The sequence below is a fragment of the Danio rerio genome, chromosome 24 (assembly GCF_049306965.1).
Source record: "Danio rerio strain Tuebingen ecotype United States chromosome 24, GRCz12tu, whole genome shotgun sequence".
Lineage (NCBI taxonomy): Eukaryota > Metazoa > Chordata > Actinopteri > Cypriniformes > Danionidae > Danio > Danio rerio.
This window is the reverse complement of record NC_133199.1, coordinates 25,854,608-25,877,313: the sequence shown is the minus strand read 5'-3', so window position 1 is coordinate 25,877,313 and position 22,706 is coordinate 25,854,608. Positions and strand designations below refer to the sequence as shown.

The following is a 22,706-nucleotide window of genomic DNA, read 5'->3' as shown; positions in this document are numbered from 1 at the left end:
ATTTCCGAGCTGCACCTGGTTTACATGATTGTTTCAGAGCTATTGTAGGCCTAAATAATAGCCTACTCTGTAAAAAATAATAATTTATTATTATTATTATTATTATTATTATTATTAGGCCTATTATTATTAGTATTGTTATTATTATTATTTACTTAGTTATTCAATGGTTGTAAGAACACATTGGACCCTGCATGGGGCTATAATAAATGGTACCATTTGTTTCTATTGGATTTTCTCCTATTTTAATTTAATATATGCCTTTAGCCTATTGTAAATATTTACTTGATAATTAATACTTTTTTATTGCAACGTCAAAGTAGGCCTGTCTTATTATTATTATTTTTTGTTATTATTTTGTCGTTGTTGTTGTTATTATTATTGTAGCAGGGACATAGCCACAGGTGTGGCAGAGTGTGCTGGTGCCACCCAAAGTGGCATCTTGCACCTGAAAATAGATGCCTTCGCGCTCAAGCGCGCACAAAAAAACTTGCACAGGCAAAAGTAATGATGAATGTGTTGAAGGAAAAAAAACATTCTAATTATTTGTTAATTAAATAGTGCAACATTATTCTCAGTCAGTGTAGGCTGAAAAAATTAAGATCGCCAGCATTTCAAGGGTGGTTTTATTTTTAGTTCATTGCTGTGACTGGCTATATTTCACTAAGGCTGCATGAGACTGCGCATCTTGCTTATTTTCTCTATTTTACATACAGAACATATCATACAGTCCAGGTTCTACCGTTCTTATGAGTGTGGGGCATTGCTTTACGGTGGTAAAGTGGATTATTTCTTGGCAAATTCATAATGATTCACTTTGTTTAGTAATAATTTTCATAGTTATAAAATAACTACATTTCAAGAATATGTTAACACTTTCAACTATTTAGGATTATTTATTGCATCAAAAGTAATTTCAAAGTAACATTAAATGTACGTATAAACTGCTTAATTTGTGTGTGTAAACACCTAAGATGCAAAAAGCTTATTTAGACCAGAATAGGCCTATACTAAATGCAACGGTCAATGTATGTAAACTTATGACCTAAAATGTCTTAAATGACTAAATTTAAGTCTTTTTAAGTTTTTAAATAATTTAAGTTTAACATAAATGATTTAAACTTTAAACTTCAAATTAACAGAGTATGGCAAATAAATTGTTTATTAAATGGAGGTCAGGTGTCTATCTTAATTATAATTATTAAATATTATGACACTACAGTGGTGTATTGGAGAGTACGCACCTTTTAATTAATTAATTTTAAATAAGTGGTTTATCCTAAATAAAATGCAATGGGATCGGTGTGCAATGAATAGTTTGAAAACCCCTGGTTCAGACTAGACGAGCTAGCTGTCTGTGCGCTGCGCTAATAACTTGGCATTTGCACTTTTCGGTGCTGCCAGATGCATTTATAGTGCATAAAAAATAAAAAAGGTAATTCGGTAAAGCGCGCGATGCGCGCAGAAATAAGCGCACTATATGCATATGTCGAATTAAGTTCTCTTTTTCTTTAATCAAGACTTTTCCATTCGAGGAATTACAGTTATTAATAGCTTAGTCCTTATAAACGATCAGTTTATAAAATACACAATTTACGGATCAAGCCTAATGAAGAATAAGAAGAATATGCAACGCATTATGATCCTTGAATGATCAGAGCGCATTTATATAAACTATATATTTTATATAATCCATAAATATTAAAAAACATTATACATTTAAAGTAATGGAACATTATATGTTATAAAATCTAAACTATTATTCAGCGCGTGCGTCAAAGAAAAGACATGACACAATCTCTATAAAAACTAGTTGTTTATTTACAATATCTAAAGGGATATAAAACATCTAACATGCATCTCCATTCTCAACGAGTTTCTGTGTTCTGCATCCTTCACAGACCGAGGTCTCATTCTGAGGTAATCTGTAAATATTCTCATTTGGTTCTGGCACATTCTTGATTAAAGGTGAAACTGACCGGCGCAACGGATGATTTGTCATGTAGGGTGACTACAGTTATAATACAGGTTATGGAACTATTTCACTTTAATTTCATATTATTATTTTATTAAACAAACAAACCAGTTTTTGTTTTGGCTCTGCATGCAGCGTATTGGATCTTTGAAGCATTGCACTTCAAATGTTATTCCTTTTTTTTATTATTGTATTTTTAATATTTTTAATTATACAACACAAAATTGGTTCTAAACAGATACATTTTCCTATAGGCTATGATGAAGTGTATATTTTTGATCACACAGGTCCTATACAAAACTGTGTGGATGGATGATTTGTTTCTCCGTGAAAATCACTCATTTAATAAGCAAAACAGGCCAAAATGTTGTTTAGCTTGCGTCAAACTGGATGGACAATTTACAAACATATTGAATACAAAGGCTGGTTATTTTATGCAATGAGGGACCTATTACAAATTAAAGAAAATTATTTGCATATTAAAACGAAAATATATAATACAACAACAGATCCTACCTCGTAAGAAATGACTTTAGATAATGTAAATAAGCATCAAGTTTTTTTTTGAGATTGTGTGTCTAATTCAGTAGTGTGGTGCGTTAGCGTGGGTTTCCTCCGGGTGCTCCGGTTTTCCCCACAGTAAAAAGACATGCGGTACAGGTGAATTGGGTAGGCTAAATTGTCCGTACTGTATAAGTGTGTGTGTATGTGTGGATGTTTCCCAGAGATGGGTTGTGGCTGGAAGGGCATCCGCTGCATAAAAACTTGCTAAATAAGTTGGCGGTTCATTCCACTGTGGCGACCCCGGATTAATAAAGGGACTAAGCCGACAAGAAAATGAATGAATAATGTGCAATACTAATTTAAAATACGTATCACTAACCTTATATGTGAAATAGCAGGGCCCGCTGCAGCACTTTCTCAAGAAGAGCAAATGTCAAATTATTAGCGCAACGCACATGTAGCGAGCTCATCTGTTTGTCGGAACTAGACACAATTTTTTTTTATCAACTATAATGTGTTTAATTAGTTAATTTGAAATTTATGTCATTATTCCAGCAATAATTGTTGAGTGAAAGAATGCGCTAGAAATATGCATTGCGGCTCCCTTTATTGTACAGGCTTATTGCACGTAAACTTTTTTAGGTTCGGCTCTCGAATTAGTAAGGTTATGAGTAAATGTTATTTAAAATATTTAAAGCCTGCCATCTAGCCTACAATAACAGCAAATTTAATAAAAAAAAATAATAAGACAGGCCTACTTTGGCGTTGCAATAAAATAGTATTAATTATCAAATAAATAATTACAATATATAATTAAAATAGGAAGAAATAAATGAAAACAAATGGTACCCTTTGTTTTTATAGCAGGGCCCAAAGTGTTCTTATTCTGGTTCTGGTAACAACTATTAAAAAGAAAAAAAAAACACACCAAACAATAAAAACACTAGTAACTGATAATAATAATAATAATAATAATAATAATAATAATAATTATTATTATTATTATTATTATTATTATTATTATAATTATTATTATTATTATTATTATTATTATTATTATTATTATAAAGCCCTTGCTCTGAAACAATCATGCAAACCAGGTGCTGCTCGGAAATGGCTATCTTTGCTCTGCATCAGGTGCACAGCAGCAAGAAGCTTGGCAGTAAACTATGACCTTATTTTAATGACAAATGTCTAAGAATACTGCTTTACGTTTTTATTTAATTTATACATACGCAATGAATGTAAGCCTGCTAAATGTGTGTGGTTCAAATGATAGAATATGTAAACTTAGTTAATATATATAATTAAATAATAATAATTAAAAGCCTGCGTGTAAAGCCTGATTTATACTTCTGCGTCAAACACCGGCGTATGCTACGGCGCTGACGCATAGCCCTTCGCCGTGGCCATCGCCGTCGCTGACGTGCACCTCTCAAAAATTGTAACTACACGTCGCAACGACGCGTAGCATAAGCTCTGTGATTGGTCGGCTTGGTAGTGCTGACGAGTTTGGGCGGGACCGAGAGCCGCGCGAATGGCGCGACGCCGCGCGAGCGATTGTTTACAAGTATGGAGTCCCGTGAAGGAGCTCCGGATGGAAAGTTTTGTTTTGTGTTTACCTCATAGTTAAAGTTGTTGCACGTCCGCCGGTTCCTGCCTCAAAATGAGCGAGTTTGAGCCACTTGTACATCCCGGAAGTGTTCAGGAAATGCAAAAAAGCAGAGAAGAAACTCGACACAGAGGAACATTTACACCTCACTGCCAACTAGCGTTTCGGAAGTGTAAATGCAGACCGACAGAGACAGCGCGCAGAAGTATAAATGCACAGCCACGCGCGTTGCCTGCGCCGTGGGTTACGCCGGTCACCTGACGCAGAAGTATAAATCAGGCTTAAGGCTTTTATTTTGAGGGTGACGTCACGAGCGCAAATTTGGTTGACCAATTAGAGGAAAGTGGGCGTTTCAGCACCGCCTACATGTGTAAAATGAATTTTAAAGTCGTTTATCCGTTTTCCTACCCTAAACCAAAAAACGAAAATCCAGCCAAAATCTCGTTTTTTCGTTTTCTCGTGAGCAAAAGAAAAACGGAAAAACGGCCGTTTTCTCCATTTCCTTTATTCCGTTTGAAAATGGAAAACAAATTAACAAAATGTACACGGACCGTTCTGGTCCATGTCCCCCGACACTGGAGACTCTGCGATATCTACACCTGAACCACTTACTGACGGTTCCCTTTGAAAACCTCACCATTCACACCCTGGGTCGGGTCAGGCTGGAGCTGCCACTTCTGTATGAAAAAATCGTGGTGAATTATCGTGGAGGATTCTGCTTTGAGATTAACGGACTCTTCTCCTGGCTGCTGTCTCAGATGGGTTATGATGTCACTTTGCTCTCGGCACAGGTCAGAAATCGGTTTACCGGAGTTTACGGACCTCCATTTGACCACTTCCTCATGATGGTGATGGTGGATGAACACAGGTGGCTCTGTGATGTTGGGTTTGGGTCTGGATTCCAGCTTCCTCTTTCTCTTGAGACTGACAGTCCTCAGATTCAGAGCCACGGCGTTTATCGCCTCAGATCTGAAGGAAACTTGATTTTCATGGAAAGTAAGTCAGAGATTGGTGGGGAATGTTGGACAGAACAGTATAAGTTCACTCTGGAGCCTCGAGACAGAGCTGATTTCAGAGCCATGTGTGACTACCATCAGAGTTCTGTTAGCTCACTTTTTTTCTGCAAGTCTCTCTGTTCACTGTTGTTGCCCACCGGGAGAATCACCATCATGGGCCGCAGACTGATTATAAGCAGTTTGGGCTCAGATGATGGAGAACATGCATCAAGAACCATAACAGATCTTTCAGATGAAGAAATCACAGAGTTGTTGAGGGAGAAGTTTGGAATTGTTCTTCAAGCTCCACTCATTCCTAAAGATATTGAGATTGTACCACCAAACAATTAGGTGTTTGTTTTTTATGGTGGGTCTCTCTTGCATTTTAAAGAGATTTAACATTTACAGGCTTCTCACTTCAAGCAACTCCAAATCCATTTTTTCTGTTAAATGCAAAAGACCTTAATCAGAGAAAAACTTCTAGTTATTAGTCACTAGTATAGCCCATATTACATTGATTCATTTATTTTTTTTTCTTGTCAGCTTAGTCCCCTCATTAATTTGGGATCGCCACAGCAGAATGAACTGCCAACTTATCCAGCAAATGTATTAAAAATAGTATTAAAAAGGTTGGGTAAAATTTAGCTTACCCAACCTTTAGTGCATGTGTTTGGACTTGTGGGGGAAACCAGAGCACCCAGAGGAAACCCACATGAACACAGGGAGAACATATGCAAACTCCACACAGAAATGCCAACTGACCCAGCCGAGGCTCGAACCAGCGACCTTCTCTCTGTGAAGTGATTGTGCTAGTACCCACTGCGCCACTGTAACGCCAAGAATATATTACAGTCTATATAATGAATATTGGCTAACTGTAATAAATGAATCTGTTTAGGATTATTTCATTAAGTTCCTTCTTTTTTTAGTAAAACTGATGTATTTTGGTGTTAACATGGGGCTGTTTAAAATAAATAGACTAAAATTGCATTTTTGTCAAGGTAAAAATGCACATGATTTCTTCTGCTAAAAGTATTCTATTAAAGCCCTGAACTAAACTGAATTTCTCTTTTAAATTGTTGTTTTATTATAATCTACATCAATATTCTGATTCAGCTTTTTAATTTTAGATGAAGTTACAGTAATCTTTTCATGTGCTTTTGGTATTTTTAGTTTGTTTAAATGCAACATTTTATTTATTTAAATTTTTCATTCATTCATTTTCTTTTCAGCTTAGTCCCTTTATTAATCTGGGGTCACCACAGCTAAATGAACCGCCAACTTATCCAGCATATGTTTTACACAGCGGATGGCCTTCCAGCTGCAACCCATTTCTGGGAAACATCCATACACACTCATACACTACGACCAATTTAGCTTCCCCAATTCACTTGTACCGCATGTCTTTGGACTGTGGGGTAAACCGGAGCACCCTGTGGGGCAAACCAGGAAACTGGAGCACCCATAGGAAACCCACACGAATGCAGGGTACAATGCAAACTCCACACAGAAACGCCAACTGACCCAGCGAGGCTCGAACCAGCAACCTTCTTGCTGTAAGGTGACAGCACTACCCACTGCGCCAACGCGTCGCCCTATTTACATTTTTTATTGTTAGTAATTTTAGATAAAGTTGCCAAGGACATGTTTTTATTTTTATTTATGATGTTTGTAATTACATATTTATATCTTTTTTTATATCCACTTTATTTTGATAAGCGCTTTATCATTAAAGTGAATAATAACATTAACTCGAAAATATTTATTTTGCTCGTTCATACTTATTTAAAATGAAACAACAGAATTCTTGAGATTTCAGTGGGACAACTTAATTGAATGAATTGTGTGGAACCCTGCATTTTTACAGTGTAAAACAAACTTTTAAGAAACAAGCTTTTAGATATTTACACGCATTGAGGCTTTTGTCCTCACAGACACGCCGTAGCAGACAGATGCGCTGCTGAAAGATGTCAAATCTTGGGAAAATAGCAAAGGTAAACACACATTTTTATTATATTAATTCAGTCAATTGGCGTACTGTGGTGCATTTGTTTGCAAATGATTTCTATAGTTGTGCATTATAAGCATGCTGATAATATATTTAAGCGTTTATTGAAAAGATGCGCTACATCTCAGTTCATACATCTTAGTTACATCAGTGATGAAGCTATGCTAACTGTAGCTTATTGATCTGAAACTAACTTATGTCTCACAATATATATTTTTTTATTACATTTTATGCTTAAAATACGTTCGACACAGGGCTTGACATAACATAACATTAAGTGTTTACGAAAATATATGTTATATAAATTTGACTTTGGCGTGCTAAAATAGCTTGATTCAAATGTTTTGTTATATCCCACGTTACAAAATCATTTCACTTTCTTGTGAGCTAACGTTAGCTGTGTATGAATTTGCTCAATGCGCGTGAGCATTATGAGCATGGTTGTCTTGCATTGCAATTAGTTTTTATGTAACATTTCAGGTCTCAGTTTACTTGCCCTGCCAAAAAAAAAATATTTCTAAGCCAAGTCCCTGCTGAAAAAACAGCTTAAACCAGCATTAGCTGGTTGACCAGCCTGGTTTTAGAGGGATTTTGGCCTTCTCAGGCTGATTTCCAACTATTTCCAGCCTGCTGGTCAGGCTGGGAGTTGACCAGCTTAAACCAGCCTAACCAGGCTAGGAGCCCAGCCAAAACCAGCTGTGTCCATCTTAAACCAGGCTGGTCAACCAGCTAAAACCAACCAACCAGCTTAGGCTGGTTTAAGCTGGATTTTTCTGCAGGGGTATTTTTAATAATGCATCAAAACAAGCATACTTGCCTACAAAAAGCATACAAAACTACATTCATGCACTTTTTATTGAACAAAATATTTTTTAAATCAGTTGTCATATATAAAATTATGTGCAGTCCAGGTTAAAGGTGCCAGATCAGCGGTTAACTAGGCTATACATAGATGAAGAGTTAATTTTCTATAAAAGCAATGCTATTGTATAGGCCGAAAATGACACTATAAAAACAAAAATTAGGTGCATGCAAAAGAAAGTAGGTGAAAACCATAGACTGTAAAATATGCTGAAAACACACAGAGTGTGACTCGAGAATGAAGGTATGATCATGCGTGCTCATCATGTGTTCAAAGAATGGTAAAAGGGAAACGGCTACTGATGCTGCTTACATGACTACGCAAGCTTTTCAAACATTAGCGCAGCGCATCACATCACAACACATCTCTTGTGCGCACGACCCTCGCAAGGTGTTTTACTGGGCTGGACAGGACATGTTTCATACCTGTTATTGTCATAATTGAGAAAAAAGGAAGAAAAAAATAAGAAATCACCCCAAATAACTAAATATGTTCATCTAAAGCTGTTTCATTGTAAATAAACAGTTGAAACGGTCAGTAATGTGTTATTGTTATTATTATTATCTACAAAGCATAGAATAGTGTACTTTAGAAAAAGCTGCAAAATAAGTAAACAGTTTAGCCTTTTGAGATTAATAGCGGTTATTGAAGTTGAATTAAGTTATTAAATCTCATTAACCTTTTCCTCACTGTATAATTTAAATAGTCTGATTAAAAAGCAGCGAATGAGTCTCTCATTTAGATTTCCTGTTTGAATACATTACATAACAAAGGTGTCACTTTAAAAATGCACACTTCAAAGTTAGGACCCACAATTTTTAAAATTACAGGGTGTCCGCGGGGTCTTAAAAAGTATTAAAAGTTGATAAATAAATGTAGTGAAATTTAAGGCCCTTAAAAAGTATTAAAGTCTTTAATACTAAAGACTGCAAAATTTAATTTGCCTGAATTAAATCTGCAAATATCAGGATGCTGTGTAGTTTAAGAAATCAATAAAACCCTGCTAGATTAGACGTCATGCTGCAACACCATTATTTCTGCATTCTATAGGCACCAACCTGCTGAATTAGCTGTTTTAATAGATTTTTATTTATGAATAATGTTTAAGTTTTGGATTAGTTTCTTACAGTAATATTTAATAAATATACCGCAAGTTAAAATCTTTCCAGTGTTTGCAGTTGACACCTTAAGTGGTTATGAGGTCTCAAAATGTGAGGAAAGAGACTTAAAAAGGTAAAGGGTATTGAGATCCACTTTCTGATTCTATACTTTTGAATTATATTCCACCTGCCAGAGTGGCTTGTGGGAGTCTCTCAAATCTAGCCACATTTGGCGGGTGTTACTGTCAAGCCCTGGTTTTATAGGATTCTACAATATTGTCATGCTCTTATAAATAATAGTAAACGTTTGGTTTAACTTTAACAAGGTTTCTTTAGAGAGTGGTGTACTTCAGTTATATATGTTTTGCCTAATTATCAAACTAATTTGCAGAGTATCATATGTTAAAATAAAAGTTTTTGTGCGTGTGTGTGGTCCAGTATTTAAATAATATGGATACAAGAGATTATTATTTTTCTTTGTTTCATATTTATTTTCTCTGGCCTTCTTTATTTAGGTGGTTCTGCCCATGGCAGTGCCCGGAGCCCTTGGTCTGATGTCTACCACTGTTTTTGCTGCAAGCAATGCCAAAGAAAACAGCGCCATCTTGATGACTGATGAGGTACTTCCTGCACGCTTTGTTTTGGGGAAGAACAAGAAGCTGATTTTCCTGAATTTGACAGTGTTGTACAAAATCCTATATTTTTCAGCTCTCACTGTATGACACACCTGAGCCGCGGCTGAGGTACGAGGAGCCTGATGTCGGGCCTGTTGAACAGGGTGTGGCGTCTCTGAGAAAGACTGTTGAACCTTATTGTTCATGGTGTCAGGTATGCTTTAAAAAGTATAATATAATATAAGTATAATAACTTTTATATATATATATATATATATATATATATATATATATATATATATATATATATATATATATATATATATATATATAATAATTCATTCATTATTGAAATTTCATATTGTTAAGTTCATAGTTTTCATGATTTCTCATAATTCATTAACCTCCAGGAAAGGACACAGTTTGCTGTGGATAAAATACAGGCAAGTTATGTTGTTTATCTTTTGATGCTTCCCAATTATAAAACTTAAATTGTTTGGTTGCGATATCTTATTGAATTAACCTGTAATATCTCCTGTAACTTTTTTTTCTTTTTTTCTTTTATTCTAGTCTTACTATAAAACAGTTGAGCCTGGTGTGGATACCACTCAAAATATCGTACAGGGTATGAATGTACTGTGCATTATTTGCTTGTTTGTTATACGAGATTTGTAGTATATATTTATTTTAATTGCAACATTTATAATTCATTTAAATCTACTTTCAGTGTTTCATAAGATGTTTATTTTAATCAACAATCTAAAAATTTATTTATTTGAACACAATTTTGTTTATTGTATTATTACTTGTTTTCCCAAAATTGAAACTTATTATCATTGGATAAGTCATTATATATTTATACGGTCACAGGCCACTTTATTATGTACACCTAACTAGGTTGAATTTACTTTTGACGTCAGAACTGTTTTAGTCCTGCGTACCGTAGATTCAACAAGATACTGGAAATATTCCTCTGAGATTTTGGTTCACAAATGATAGCACCACGCAGTTGCTGCAGATTTGTTGGCTGCACATCCATGATGCGAATCTCTAGTTCCACTGCATCCGAAAGGTGCTCTATTGAATTGAGTTCTGGTGACTGTGGAGGCCATTGGGCACTCAAAGCGCTTTACACATAGGGCCACCAGCACACACCAGCTGATAGGTGGAGAGGAGACAAAATGATGAAGCCAATTATGATTTGGGGATGGTTAGTAGGCCATGATGGAAATAGGCTATATATAAATAGGCCATAGGGAGTCAGGACCTCGGTTTAACATCTCATCCGAAAAACGGCACTCACTGAGCAGTATAGAGTTCCCTTCACTATACTGTGGCATTAGGACCCACACAGACCACAGGTTGGGCTCCCCCTGTTGGTCTCACTAACACCACTTCCGGCAACCTTGCTTTCCCATGTGGTCTCCCATCCAGGTACTGATCGGGCGCAACCCTGCTTAGCTTCAGCGGGCGACCATATGAGAGTTGCAGAGAGCTAGCTGCCGGCATGTTATATTATGTTCAAGAAAACAGTCTGAGAGGATTCGTGCTTAATGACATTGCGTGTTATTCTGCTGGAAGTAGTCATCAGAAGATGGGTACACTGTGGTCACAAAGAAATGGACATGGTCATCAACAGCTCAGCACTCAGGTAGGCTGTGTCATTGACAAGATGCTCAATTGGTACTAATGGACCCAAAGGGCGCCAAGAAAGTACCCCCCAGACCATTACACCACCACCAATAGCCTGAACAAATGATACAAGGCAGGATGGATTCATGCTTTCATGTTGTTGACGCCAAATTCTGTCCCTACTATCTGAATGTTGCAGCAGAAATCGAGACTCATCAGACTAGGCAAAGTTTTCCAATCTTCTATTGTCCAACTTTGATTCAGATCAGCCCATCTGGCACCAACAACTATGTGATGTACAAAGTCACTTAAATCTCATTTCTGATGCTCAGTTTGAACTGCTGCAGATCGTCTTGACCATGTCTACATACCTAAGTGCATTGAGTTGCTGCCATGTGAATCTGTGATTTGCTGATAAACGAGTAGTTGGGCAGGTGTACCTAATAAAGTGGCCGGTGTGTGTGTGTGTGTATATATATATATATATATATATATATACAAACAAATTTCCTCTCCACAAACTACCTTGTGTTCTATAGTTGTAATAAAACAATTTATTTGTCTATATCTCTTTAATTCAATTTATTTATTTTAACTAATTATACCCATTTTTCTAATGAATGTAAAATTTTAATATATTTATTCTTATTAATGTTTACACTTTCTCTCATACGGTAAATGTCTTATTTTAATAGTATTGTATTCATGTTAATGCAACAATCTTATTTTATTTTTTTGACCAAATACTGCTGTTTATGTGCTAACATAAAGCCTTGTTGCTTTTCTTATATCCTCCAGATATATTTACATTTTTGAAAGACCCTCCATCGGAGTTTTACCCCAGTGTAGGCGTCATTGGGTTTTCTGGAATCCTGGGCCTTTTTTTTGCAAAAGGTATGATTCTTACTAATCGCCAGAGGTCTTTAATCTAATGCCTTTTCTGTGTTATTAACAAGAGTTTTGCTTCTTATTGTGGTGTTTTATCTGGACAGGCAGCACGGTCAAAAGGCTGATATTTCCCACTGGGCTGATGGCTCTCTGTGCCTCTGTGTTTTACCCACAACACGCCGCCTCTGCTGCCAGGGCAAGTTTATTCTTCTTCTGCTCTTCAGATGGACAAAGTATGTTGTTGTCTCTCAGCAGGACGTCCAGCACAGACAGCAGTACTTGATGTTTTCAGTGATGCAGCATCAACTATTTTACTCATGTCTGGGGCTCCCAAGAAAATATGGAAAAGGGGATTATCATAGAGTGACACCTTTTTTATTTCCTGGGGGAAAAAGCCATTTATTAAAACACAATATATAAGACTAAGGAAATATAGAAGTTTATTATTAACAGAACAGCAAAACACTTTAAAAAATGATTGAAATAAATAAACTATTCCAAACCTCATCCTTATTACTGTTGAAGTGCACTATACACTTTTGTAAATAGTTGATCTTCTATAACAATTGCAATTGGCTTGATGAACATTGTAGCATTCTTTTGTCCCGTATGCAGCTGCTCAGTGATTTATATCTATATGTCATCCTACAGCCAATTTGCATATTTAAATTTGTATATACACTAAAATACAAATAGTCAGACGTTCTGCTGTTTAAGACTGTGTTGCTGAGTTATAGTGGCTGTTGGTAATTTAATAATGACTAGTTTTTTGGATGCTTTTTAATTGTCATTTATGAAGGTAATTATGTTTCAAGTTCTGTTTTGTGTAACATATGCATCTCCGAATTGTATTTAATTGAGATATAGTTATTTATAGTTGCTGTTAAATAAATGAGTGTTGCTGGGATTTGAACTGCGCTAATCTGCAGGAAATTCAGCCTGTGAATTGTGTGTTCAGATAGTCACTGTTCCTTCCTCTTTTCTTCCTGTGTGACCATCCATTAATGGAAAAGTACAAAGTGCAGAGATATTTTCAGAATTTTTCCACGGATAAGCTCACTCAATTAAAGTGAATAATAGACTACTCCCTGCCTCGCTCCAAAAGCACTGGAAACGAACATTAATGTGCTTTATTGTTTTAAACTTATTAAAAAAGCACACGATTGATATATGCCACTAATTATTTGTCATTTGAATTGATTGTTTTTTAAATAGACCACAAAGGACTACATGTACTCGTGGGGTTCAGAGGGGCGAGCTGTTTTGGAGGAGCTGCTGAGAGGAAAATCTTCTTCCAAGGACAAAGTGAGGAGAAATCTGATATTTTGGCACAGTTTTGTACTAGATTTCTTTTTTTATATGTTCTGAGGCAGAGTGAATACAATGCTAATGTAGGTTTAAAATAAGGTTTAAATCAAAAAGGTTTGGTCTTTTTTGAAGATAGATATAAAATATAAAAACGGGATATTAAAGAATGAAATACATCATTTTTCCTGTAATATGGCTAATAAGGAATTAAAGCCTAATTTATTATAACAAACCCCATAGAAAACTTCTCAGATATACAGCAGTATTCAAGAGTTTCTTCTAAATTAGTTTTATTTTATAATTTTTTTGTGCGTTTGTATGTGTTTAGTGTTGTATGTTCACCAAGGATGATCGTACATTTTTAATATATGTATATACATAAACACACACACACACACACACAGATACTTTATCAGATATATCTGTCCCAACTGCTCGTTAACACAATGTAAACCAATGTAGACATGGTCAAGATGATCTGCTGCAGTTCAAACCGAGACTTTAATGGCATGATTGTTTATGCCAGATGGGCTGGTCTGAGGATTTCAGAAACTGCTGATCTACTGGGATTTTCACCCACAACCATCTCTAGGGTTTACAGAGAATGGTCCAAAAAAGAGAAAATATTCAGTGAGCTGCAGTTATGTGGACGCAAATGCTTTGTTGATGCCAGAGGAGAATGGCCAGACTGGTTTGAGCTGATAGAAAGGCAACAGTAACTCAAACAACTCGTTACAACCGAGGTCTGCAGAAGAGCATCTCTGAACACACAACACTTCCAACCTTGAGGTAGATGGGCCACAGCATTAGAAAACCACATCAGGTGCCACTCCTGTCAGCTAAGAACAGGAACTGAGGCTACAATTTGCACAGGCTCACCAAAGTTGGACAATAGAAGATTGGAAAAATGTTGCCTGGTCTGATGAGTCTTGATTTCTGCTGCAACATTCTGATGGTAGGGTCAAAATTTGGCGTCAACAACATGAAAGCATGGATCCATCCTATCTTGTATCCTATCTGTTGGTTCAGGCTGGTGTAATGTGGAGGGGATATTTTTTTGCCACACTTGGACCCATTAGTACCAGTTGAGCATTGTGTCAATGGCACAGCCTACCTGAGTATTGTTACTGACCATGTCCATCCCTTTATGACCACAGTGCACCCATTTTCTGATCCTACTTCCAGCAGGATAACACACCCTGTCATAAAGCGATAATCATCTCAGACTGGTTTCTTGAACATGACAATGAGTTCACAGTACTCAAATGGCCTTCAGTCAACAGAGCTCAATCCAGAAGAGCATCTTTGGGATTTGGTGGAACGGGAGACTGGCATCATAGATGTGCAATTGTATTTTAGTTACTTTTTAAATTATTTAGTCTAAAAAGTAATTTTATTCCTTAGTAAGTTAATTACGTAACAAAAATACTACTTGCATTCACTATAAATCTCAACTCCTAGACAACAGATATAAAACTCTTTTAAAGGGGTGGTCCAGAATGTAATTTTAAGGCTTGGTTGTGTTTATAAGATGCAAAGCAATGTGTGCTTATGTTTCACTTGACGGAAATCGCGTAATTTTTTCATATATCTCACTTTGATTATACACAGCTACTCAGCTAACATGAAAACGACTGTCATATTTCCTAGTTCCTCTAAAAGGCCCGCCCTTAAGTGACTCTGATTGGTCATCGACATAATGTGCTGCTATTGGCGGATCGGCTCCACGTCACGCCCGTAAAAGCACACGCTTTTCTGCTGTGTAAACATGAAGTCAACCTCGCGCCCGCTCTCTAAAATAACATCTGACAAGTGTCTGTAACTAACGAGTGAAAAAGGGGTGCGGCTCCTTTAACAGCGTCTGTGTGTGCGTCTATGTGTGTGTTTGTGTGGTGTGAACTTTCTGTAACAAGCGCAAGAGCGCGGGACTTTCTTTTTCTCTGATGCTCGGATTAAGTTATTTTCTGTAATATATCGTGACAGAAGAATAAAGCACAAGATGTGAGATGCTACCTGTTGAGCCTTGATTTATTATTCTGCTGCGACCACTAGTCAGGTAAGCTAATCTGTGTTTTTTTAACTCTATGCGTCATGACGTCTTTCACGAGTATCCGGAATATGCAGGTGTAAGTAATATAAATCATCCACATATCTTTTGCGACTTCATTATCTGAGATGTGAAACACATGAAAAAGCCAAGACAATCAGTGCAGTCGTGCACACACATAAGAGATCGTGCTGGTGGAGTGAGTGTGTGTTTACAGGAGTTTGGCTGATAAATGTGAGTTTGTAGCTAAATCGTTTGCCCGCAAAGCAGCATTTCGCATTGTTTACATCATTGCTACAGCATACAGTTAACGCTAGACACTGAACATGTCATGATCAATTTTAAAAAAATAAAAACACTTACTTGTAGATCACAACTTCTGCTTTGAGGAGATTTTAGCCGAATCCAGCACTGAACTTGGAGAGATTCAGGAGCTGTTTTGTCAAATCATGCTTGCTGAGTATTTTATAATTCTCTGGAAGTTAATTAATATTGAACTAAAGGCACTTCTGTCTTTGTGTCGTGTCCTTTGGAAGCCCAAATACAGAAACAGATGAAGCTCTGTGGAAACAGCCGTGTTTAGATGCATTTTTAGCTTCATCTCTGCTATAACGTTACAGCACCTCTGGCCACGGACCTTACCTGCATGCGCAGTGTGGGATGCGCAGTAAACGAACTTGTGATGTCACAGGGGGCGGAAGTATTTTTTTGTAGTCCCCAAAATTCGTTCATTGTAGGCTTTGCTAAGCTAACTCTGTAAAAACCAAGGTCTCCCTTAGCATTGAATTTAGAACTTTTTACATTCAGAGATGCTGTTTATTTTCACACAGCTACATTACACATCAACTAAAGTTTAAAATATGAGATCGTAGTGGACCACCCCTTTAATCCTTTACATTCAGGGTCAAATAGGACATTTTAGCTTTATTATAAAGTGAGTACTGGGTGACGCGGTGGCATAGTGGGTAGTGCTGTTGCCCTGCAACAAGAAGGTCGCTGGTTCAAGCCTCGCCTGGGTCAGTTGGCGTTTCTGTGTGGAGTTTGCATGTTCTCTTCGTGATCACGTGGGTTTTCTCAAGTCCAAAGACATGCTGTATAGGTGAATTGGGTATGCTAAATTGGTCTTTAGTGTATGTGTGTAAATGAGGGTGTTTCCCAGTGATGGGTTGCAGCTGGAAGGGCATCAGCTGCATAAAATATGTTAGATAAGTTGATGGTTCATTCCACTGTGGTGACCCCAGAATAAGCCAAAAAGAAAATGAATGAATAAAGTGAGTACTTAGAAGATAAACAATATAGTAAAACACAAAATGCTTTAATGTTCAAAAATATGCACTTTGGTGAGAAGCTTTTCTTGTCACCGCTGATTGCTTGATTAATACTGTTTTGATTAATAGAAAGTTCTAAAGAAAAAGACTTTTTGAAATAAATAAAACAGACTATCCAAAATCCAAAACTGTCAGATCATTTTGACAGCACATATATTTAACATTAAAGGAATAGCTCACCCAAAACTGAAATAAAATATGAAGTTTCCTCAGGCCATCTGAGATGTAGGTTAACTTTTTCCTACAGTAGTAAATCAAAGAAGATTTTAGCTAAAAGAGTCAACACTTGGAGAGTCAATAAACAAATAGTTTTGCATTTAATAAATCCTAAAGGACAACAGTATTAGCTGAAAACGTTCTACTGAAAAAAAAAAGTCACATACTGTACAAATACATCTTGGTTGATTTGAGAATGAGTAACCTAATAGTTGTCTCATAATAGCATCATAGAAGTTGTGATATAAACACTTCATAACCTTTTATCTGTTTTCTTCACAGGCTGACAAGACACAGAAATCAGACAGCCAAAAATCAAGTTGAGACAAAGCAGCTCATTTTATGAAGAGTTCCTGCTTCGCACCTGGATTCTCTTCTCTTATCGGTGTACTGATCAGTATGGTGGTATTTATTACTCTATTACAATGTTGGCAGTGTTCACTGTAATTGTATTCAGCGATGTTTTGTGAATTATATAAATGTACTTTTATATATAAATGCACATTATAATAGCAACCATTTGGACCAAGCTGAAAGACAGAATCACCTGCATGACTTGTACTGTGCGAATCTGAATGTTGCTGAATATTTATTTACTTATACATCCATTTCCAGAGCTTTCTAGATGGGTGCTCGCTTCACTTTCTCCAGGGTTTTCAATGTCACTAAACAAAGATCCAATTTATAAGTTTTATAGTAACTTACAATTTCACAAACCATGAATTTGGTCTGTGCATAAACAAAGAGACATTTTGCAAATTACAGCATCGTCCAGGATCCATTCTGTGCATTCAGCAGTCCCAATTTTACCACTGTGAATTTCACATTTGTATTAGAAGGAAAGCCTGAAGGTATTACTTAAATATAATTCTTAATATTTATTTGTTTAGATTTTTAATACATTAAATTGGATACAAAAAAGCTGATTGATAAGCTAATCTTACATATACACTACAGAATATGACACAAGTACTACAGTAACTTCTTCTAGAGTACATTACTGTTTGTTAATATAATCAATAACACAGAGTATCTAAAATATTGAATTAAAGATCTACAAACTGAGAAATTGTGAGCTGTCTTTAGTTCTCCCTGAACACTGGACCGTCGGCCAGCTCACTCTTCAGCAGACATTTTCAGAAGATTCTCTTTATCGATCCTGAAAAGTCGCCAACCCTCCTGCAGCGAGAGGTCTGAAGCCCCGCGACGCTTGTAAAAGTCGATGGACGTCTTGTTGGATTCAGCCACGATGAAATGCATGCTGCTGCAACGATTCTTCACTGCCGTCTGCAAAAGAAAACGGCTGTTCAAGATAATGAGAGGTAATAATACATCTAAAGACAATACAAAATTAATTGGGTCATATAAGAAATATATAAGAAATCCATCAAACTAGTATTCACTATAATAGTCCACTTTTAATAGCAAACTATGATTAATGTGCACTAAAATGTCATTTGGTGTAACAGTAGCTTATTAATAAGAATCAAAAGACATTTTTGTTTATGCAACAAAATACCTATTGCACGTATATAATACTCTATCTACAGTTGAAGTCAGAATTCTTAAATATTTTTAAATATTTCCCAAATTATGTTTAATAGAGCAAGGAAATTTTCACAGCATGTCTGATAATATTATTTCTTCTGGAGAAAGTCTTATTTGTTTTATTTCGGCTAAAAGAAAAGCAGTTTTTTAATTTTTTGAAAACCATTTTAGGGTCAAAATTATTAGCCCCTTTTTCCATTGTCTTCAGAAAAAAACATCATGAAATAACTTGCCTAATTACCCTATCCCGTCAAGTTAACCTAGTTAAGCCTTTAAATGTCACTTTAAGCTGTATAGAAGTGTCTTGAAAAATATCTAGTAAAATATTATTTACTGATCTACTGTCATCATGGCAAAGATAAAATAAATCAGTTATTTAAAATGATTTATTAAAACTATTATGTTTAGAAGAGTTTTTTTAAACACATTTCTCTCAGAATTCTCTAATATTTCTGACCTCAACTGTTTATGAAAGAAGTATAGATGTTATTTGCTGCAGAAACTAAGCTGACGTCTCTTTTTTTGACCCCTATACTATGTTTGCGGTTAACAGGTTTGGTATAGATTATTGTCTTAAAACTATAAGTGAAAGAGAACTCACATCACTAAGGTGTTTCAGGATTTCAGATCCAATTCCAAAACCTGTGAAGCATGATATTAGAGACTTCAGGAAATTGCTACAGTATTGTAAGGGATGTATTTGAACACAACCCTCACCTCTGTACTCTTTCATGACGTAAAAGTCTTCAAGGTACAGTAACTTGCCAATCCACGGGTCATAGGTGAAGTAATACATTGCAAATCCAATCACAGAATAACCTATAGGTGAACACAGTTGTATTACTTGATCATGCACAAATATTCATGATACAAATATTTGGTTAACACCTTTTACACTATGTACTTGCTATAGTAATAACAATAAATTATACATAATTATATGCATGAAAACACTATACCTAACGCTAACCATCTAGAAAGTACATTGATTAGTTAATTAATATTACTTGGTACTTAGTCCCAATATACCGGAAGCTGTGATCATTATTTTAAGTATTGTGACACAGTTCCTAGAGAAACCGAATTTTAAATGAGCAAACAGTGGGCATTGCTTGTTTTGTTTTGTTTTTATCGCAGGCTAAATGGATGTAGTAAAGGGTTTTTAGAAGAGTTATTACAACTTAACAGACTCCTCCTCACCATTTGTTTGTTGTCAAAACTGACAGTTGAACCAGCCTGATTAAATATGTTAGCCACGCCCATTACCTCTAAGTAATGTAATATGATAATTTAACTGTAAACAAACAGGAAGTGCATTTTCAGATTTTCATTAAAGATCAGAAGGGCAAACATTTTTTTCTTAATGACATGCACAGATAAATTGTTCACCACAAAACTGGCAATGTGAGCTAACAAAATCCTATGATTAGTTTTGATTTCTTGGGGACTTTAAATGTATAGTTACACTGCAAAATAAAGTGTGACAAATATTTATCCAATATGTTTAAAATGCAGAACAATGTGACTGAAGTTTTATTATTTAAAAAGTTGTGTCATTTGATTAATTTGGACTTGCAGAAAACAACACGGATGTTTCAGGTGTAAAGTGCGTTTTTTTAAATAAGAGAAAAGTTCTAAAACTACACATATTAAGTGTAATTACACTTGTGTACTGTTCAAATTGACTACCCTTTGGTTATGTTGGTGGCTGTTTTTGCTCCACTGACTTCCATTATAACGACATTTTTTTATTGCAAAGCCATGGCACCAAATAATCGTGCATTCTTGATCGTTGGTGTTTTCCCCTGTTTGGATGAGATAAATCTTTATATTTTTACTGTTGATCATCAGTTAAAAGCATAAACTCTTTAGATAGACCTGTGCAAAAAAGTTTCTGACTTTTCTATGGAGGAAAACAGCAGATTATAGTGTGCGTGCATAAATACACTTGATATAAGTACTAGTATATGTTCTGAGAACTCAGCTGCTTATTTTTGTATTTTCTCAAACATAAAGGTAAGTGCGCAAAGGTCTCTTTCACACACACACACACACACACACACACACTATACTTCATACAACGATATAACTTTTGTCCAGAAAATAAGTTTTTTTTGCTCTGCAACTGATGATCAACAGTAAAAATTTGTACATTTACCTCTTTCCAACAGGGAAAACCACCAACAATCAAAAAGCATGATTACAAAATGTACTTATAATGAGAGTCAATTCGGCAAAAACAGCCAAGAACATAACAAAAGGGTAGTACATTTGGCCAGAGTGTATTATTGAATTTTTGAAAATATTTTAAAGCATTTTCCCAAAATATGTGTCTAAATAAGATGTCACCAAAAATCATTCCATTTGCTGAAACGCAGAGAAAATTGTGGCTAAATTAAGACTCAAAATCACCCCAGAGTGAATGAAAACATCCCCAACAGCACACATGGGTTAATGTGCATCTGACACGTATTATATTTGGTAGTCCTATTAAAGGGATTGTGTAACCAAACATTTAAATTTACACACCAAGTTGCATACACTTTTTTTCTCCTGCTAAGTTAAAAAGACATTTTAAAGAAAGCTGGAAACTGGTAACCGTCTGACTTATATTGTAGAACAAACAAATACTATGGAGGTCAATGGTTACAGCTTTTCTGGTTGTTTCACCTTTTGTGTTCAGCAGAAAGAAACTGAAACAAGTTTTTAACAAGGGTTAGTAAATATTGACAAGTTTATGTTTTGGGTGAACTATCCCTTAAAGCCAGGTTATTCAAATGTATTTATTTTTTTATTTGTTTGTAAATATTTTTTTTTTTACAAGTGAAAGGTGAGTAAATAATGACAGACCTTTCTGTTTTGGGTTAACTACCACTTTAAGCTAGTGGATTACAGTTTTTATTAATTATTTTGGCAAAAAAAAAAAAGACATTCACATGCATACAAATTTTTTAAAGTACTGTAAGTAAAAATAAGTATTTTAGTAAAATACGTATTTTAAAACATTTAGCTAAAATATAAGTTATATATAACAAACTTCTTCTAGTGAACCCCCCAAAAAACGAACTATTTGGATATTCAACAGGTTAAAGTCAGTGTTTTACCTTCGACTTTCTGATGCTCGGCTGACACGTCTGCGACCACACAGTGGTAAAACGGGTGCTCTCCGAAACCGTCCTCGAGCAGATCTAAACACAAAACTATTGTTGTAACTGTGGGCAAAATATTGATCAGATCTCACATCAGACACGTTGACGGACCTCACCTTTCTCAGTTATAAGAACTTGGTCTTCCATTTCTTCATACTTCGCGAGTTCCTGCAGAAGTTAGTAAAGAAAAGATGCTTTCAGAACAGTTGGACGAACACCAAGTCCTGTAGGCGGTTGGCCTATAGGGGTTGTTGTCATAGAAGGGCATATTTGGATATTTTGTAACCATTTGAACATAATAAATCAAAATAAGTGTGACAATAACTTTTTAAATTAGTACTTAGGAGAGGACATCAAAACGGGAATATTTATGCACTTGTTAAAGAAGTTTCGACAGAATATTCTGTAGTCCGAATATATATATATATAAATTGTACAATTCTACCTTTATGAGTCGCAATATGTCAGGCACGTCTTTGGGCTCCGCTTTACGCAAATTAAAATTGGCCATTTTCTTCTTTTACTCTTTTTCCCTTTTCTCACTAGTCCTCTATATGTGAAGTGAAGCAAAAGGTGTTTCTTCATTCGCTGTCCCGGGTTTTACCCTGCGCTGTCAAGTTTGGGCTTCTCCTGTGTGGGACTCGCATGCAGCAACTGACCCGGCGGATTTCACCTGGCTTCAGTAAATGTCCTTTGTTTATCAATGTCGAGCATATATTTGCCGGCGGGGAGGGGTTTAATCACCATAATAACGTTTTTTTCCTTTCGCGAACCAATAGGAGGTGTCCATTTGAGGTTCGTCATGACGCACAGCCCTTGTTGATGAATATGTATAAGTAAGATCAAAATACTGTAGGAATGTTGTTGCTCTTGGTGAATATACGTTAGTTTGAACGACATTTCCTTCATAATGATGCAGA

At 35.9% G+C, this 22,706-nt stretch overlaps 4 protein-coding genes across 5 annotated transcripts in view; 2 read left to right on the top strand and 2 right to left on the bottom strand.

Moving 5' to 3' along the window:
- Positions 1-16,189, bottom strand: part of ropn1l (rhophilin associated tail protein 1-like) — a 51,267-nt gene extending 35,078 nt beyond the window's left edge. The window contains exon 1 of the mRNA XM_073940578.1: positions 15,909-16,189. The gene's annotated coding sequence lies outside the window, so the exon portion shown is untranslated. The remainder of the gene's footprint in view (positions 1-15,908) is intronic.
- On the top strand, positions 4,631-5,437 carry si:rp71-1f1.4. Its single transcript, NM_001030221.1, has one exon. The coding sequence runs from the start codon at positions 4,631-4,633 to the stop codon at positions 5,435-5,437; it is 807 nt and encodes a 268-aa protein (NP_001025392.1).
- apoob (apolipoprotein O, b) lies at positions 7,017-18,158 on the top strand. 2 transcript variants are annotated; one of them, XR_012399107.1, is made up of 9 exons: positions 7,017-7,080; positions 9,572-9,676; positions 9,765-9,884; positions 10,081-10,113; positions 10,241-10,295; positions 12,101-12,196; positions 12,295-12,423; positions 12,540-13,495; positions 17,372-18,158. XR_012399107.1 is itself a non-coding variant. In NM_001005777.1 (9 exon segments), coding segments are annotated over 9 exon segments (660 nt in total). In that variant the 5' UTR covers positions 7,037-7,053; the 3' UTR covers positions 17,414-18,154.
- sat1b (spermidine/spermine N1-acetyltransferase 1b) lies at positions 17,948-22,474 on the bottom strand. The gene is given in 6 exon segments (NM_001093748.2): positions 17,948-18,376; positions 19,239-19,279; positions 19,355-19,456; positions 21,742-21,825; positions 21,903-21,954; positions 22,232-22,474. Coding segments are annotated over 6 exon segments (516 nt in total). The 5' UTR covers positions 22,298-22,474; the 3' UTR covers positions 17,948-18,205.
- Positions 22,475-22,706: the final 232 nt, after the last annotated feature.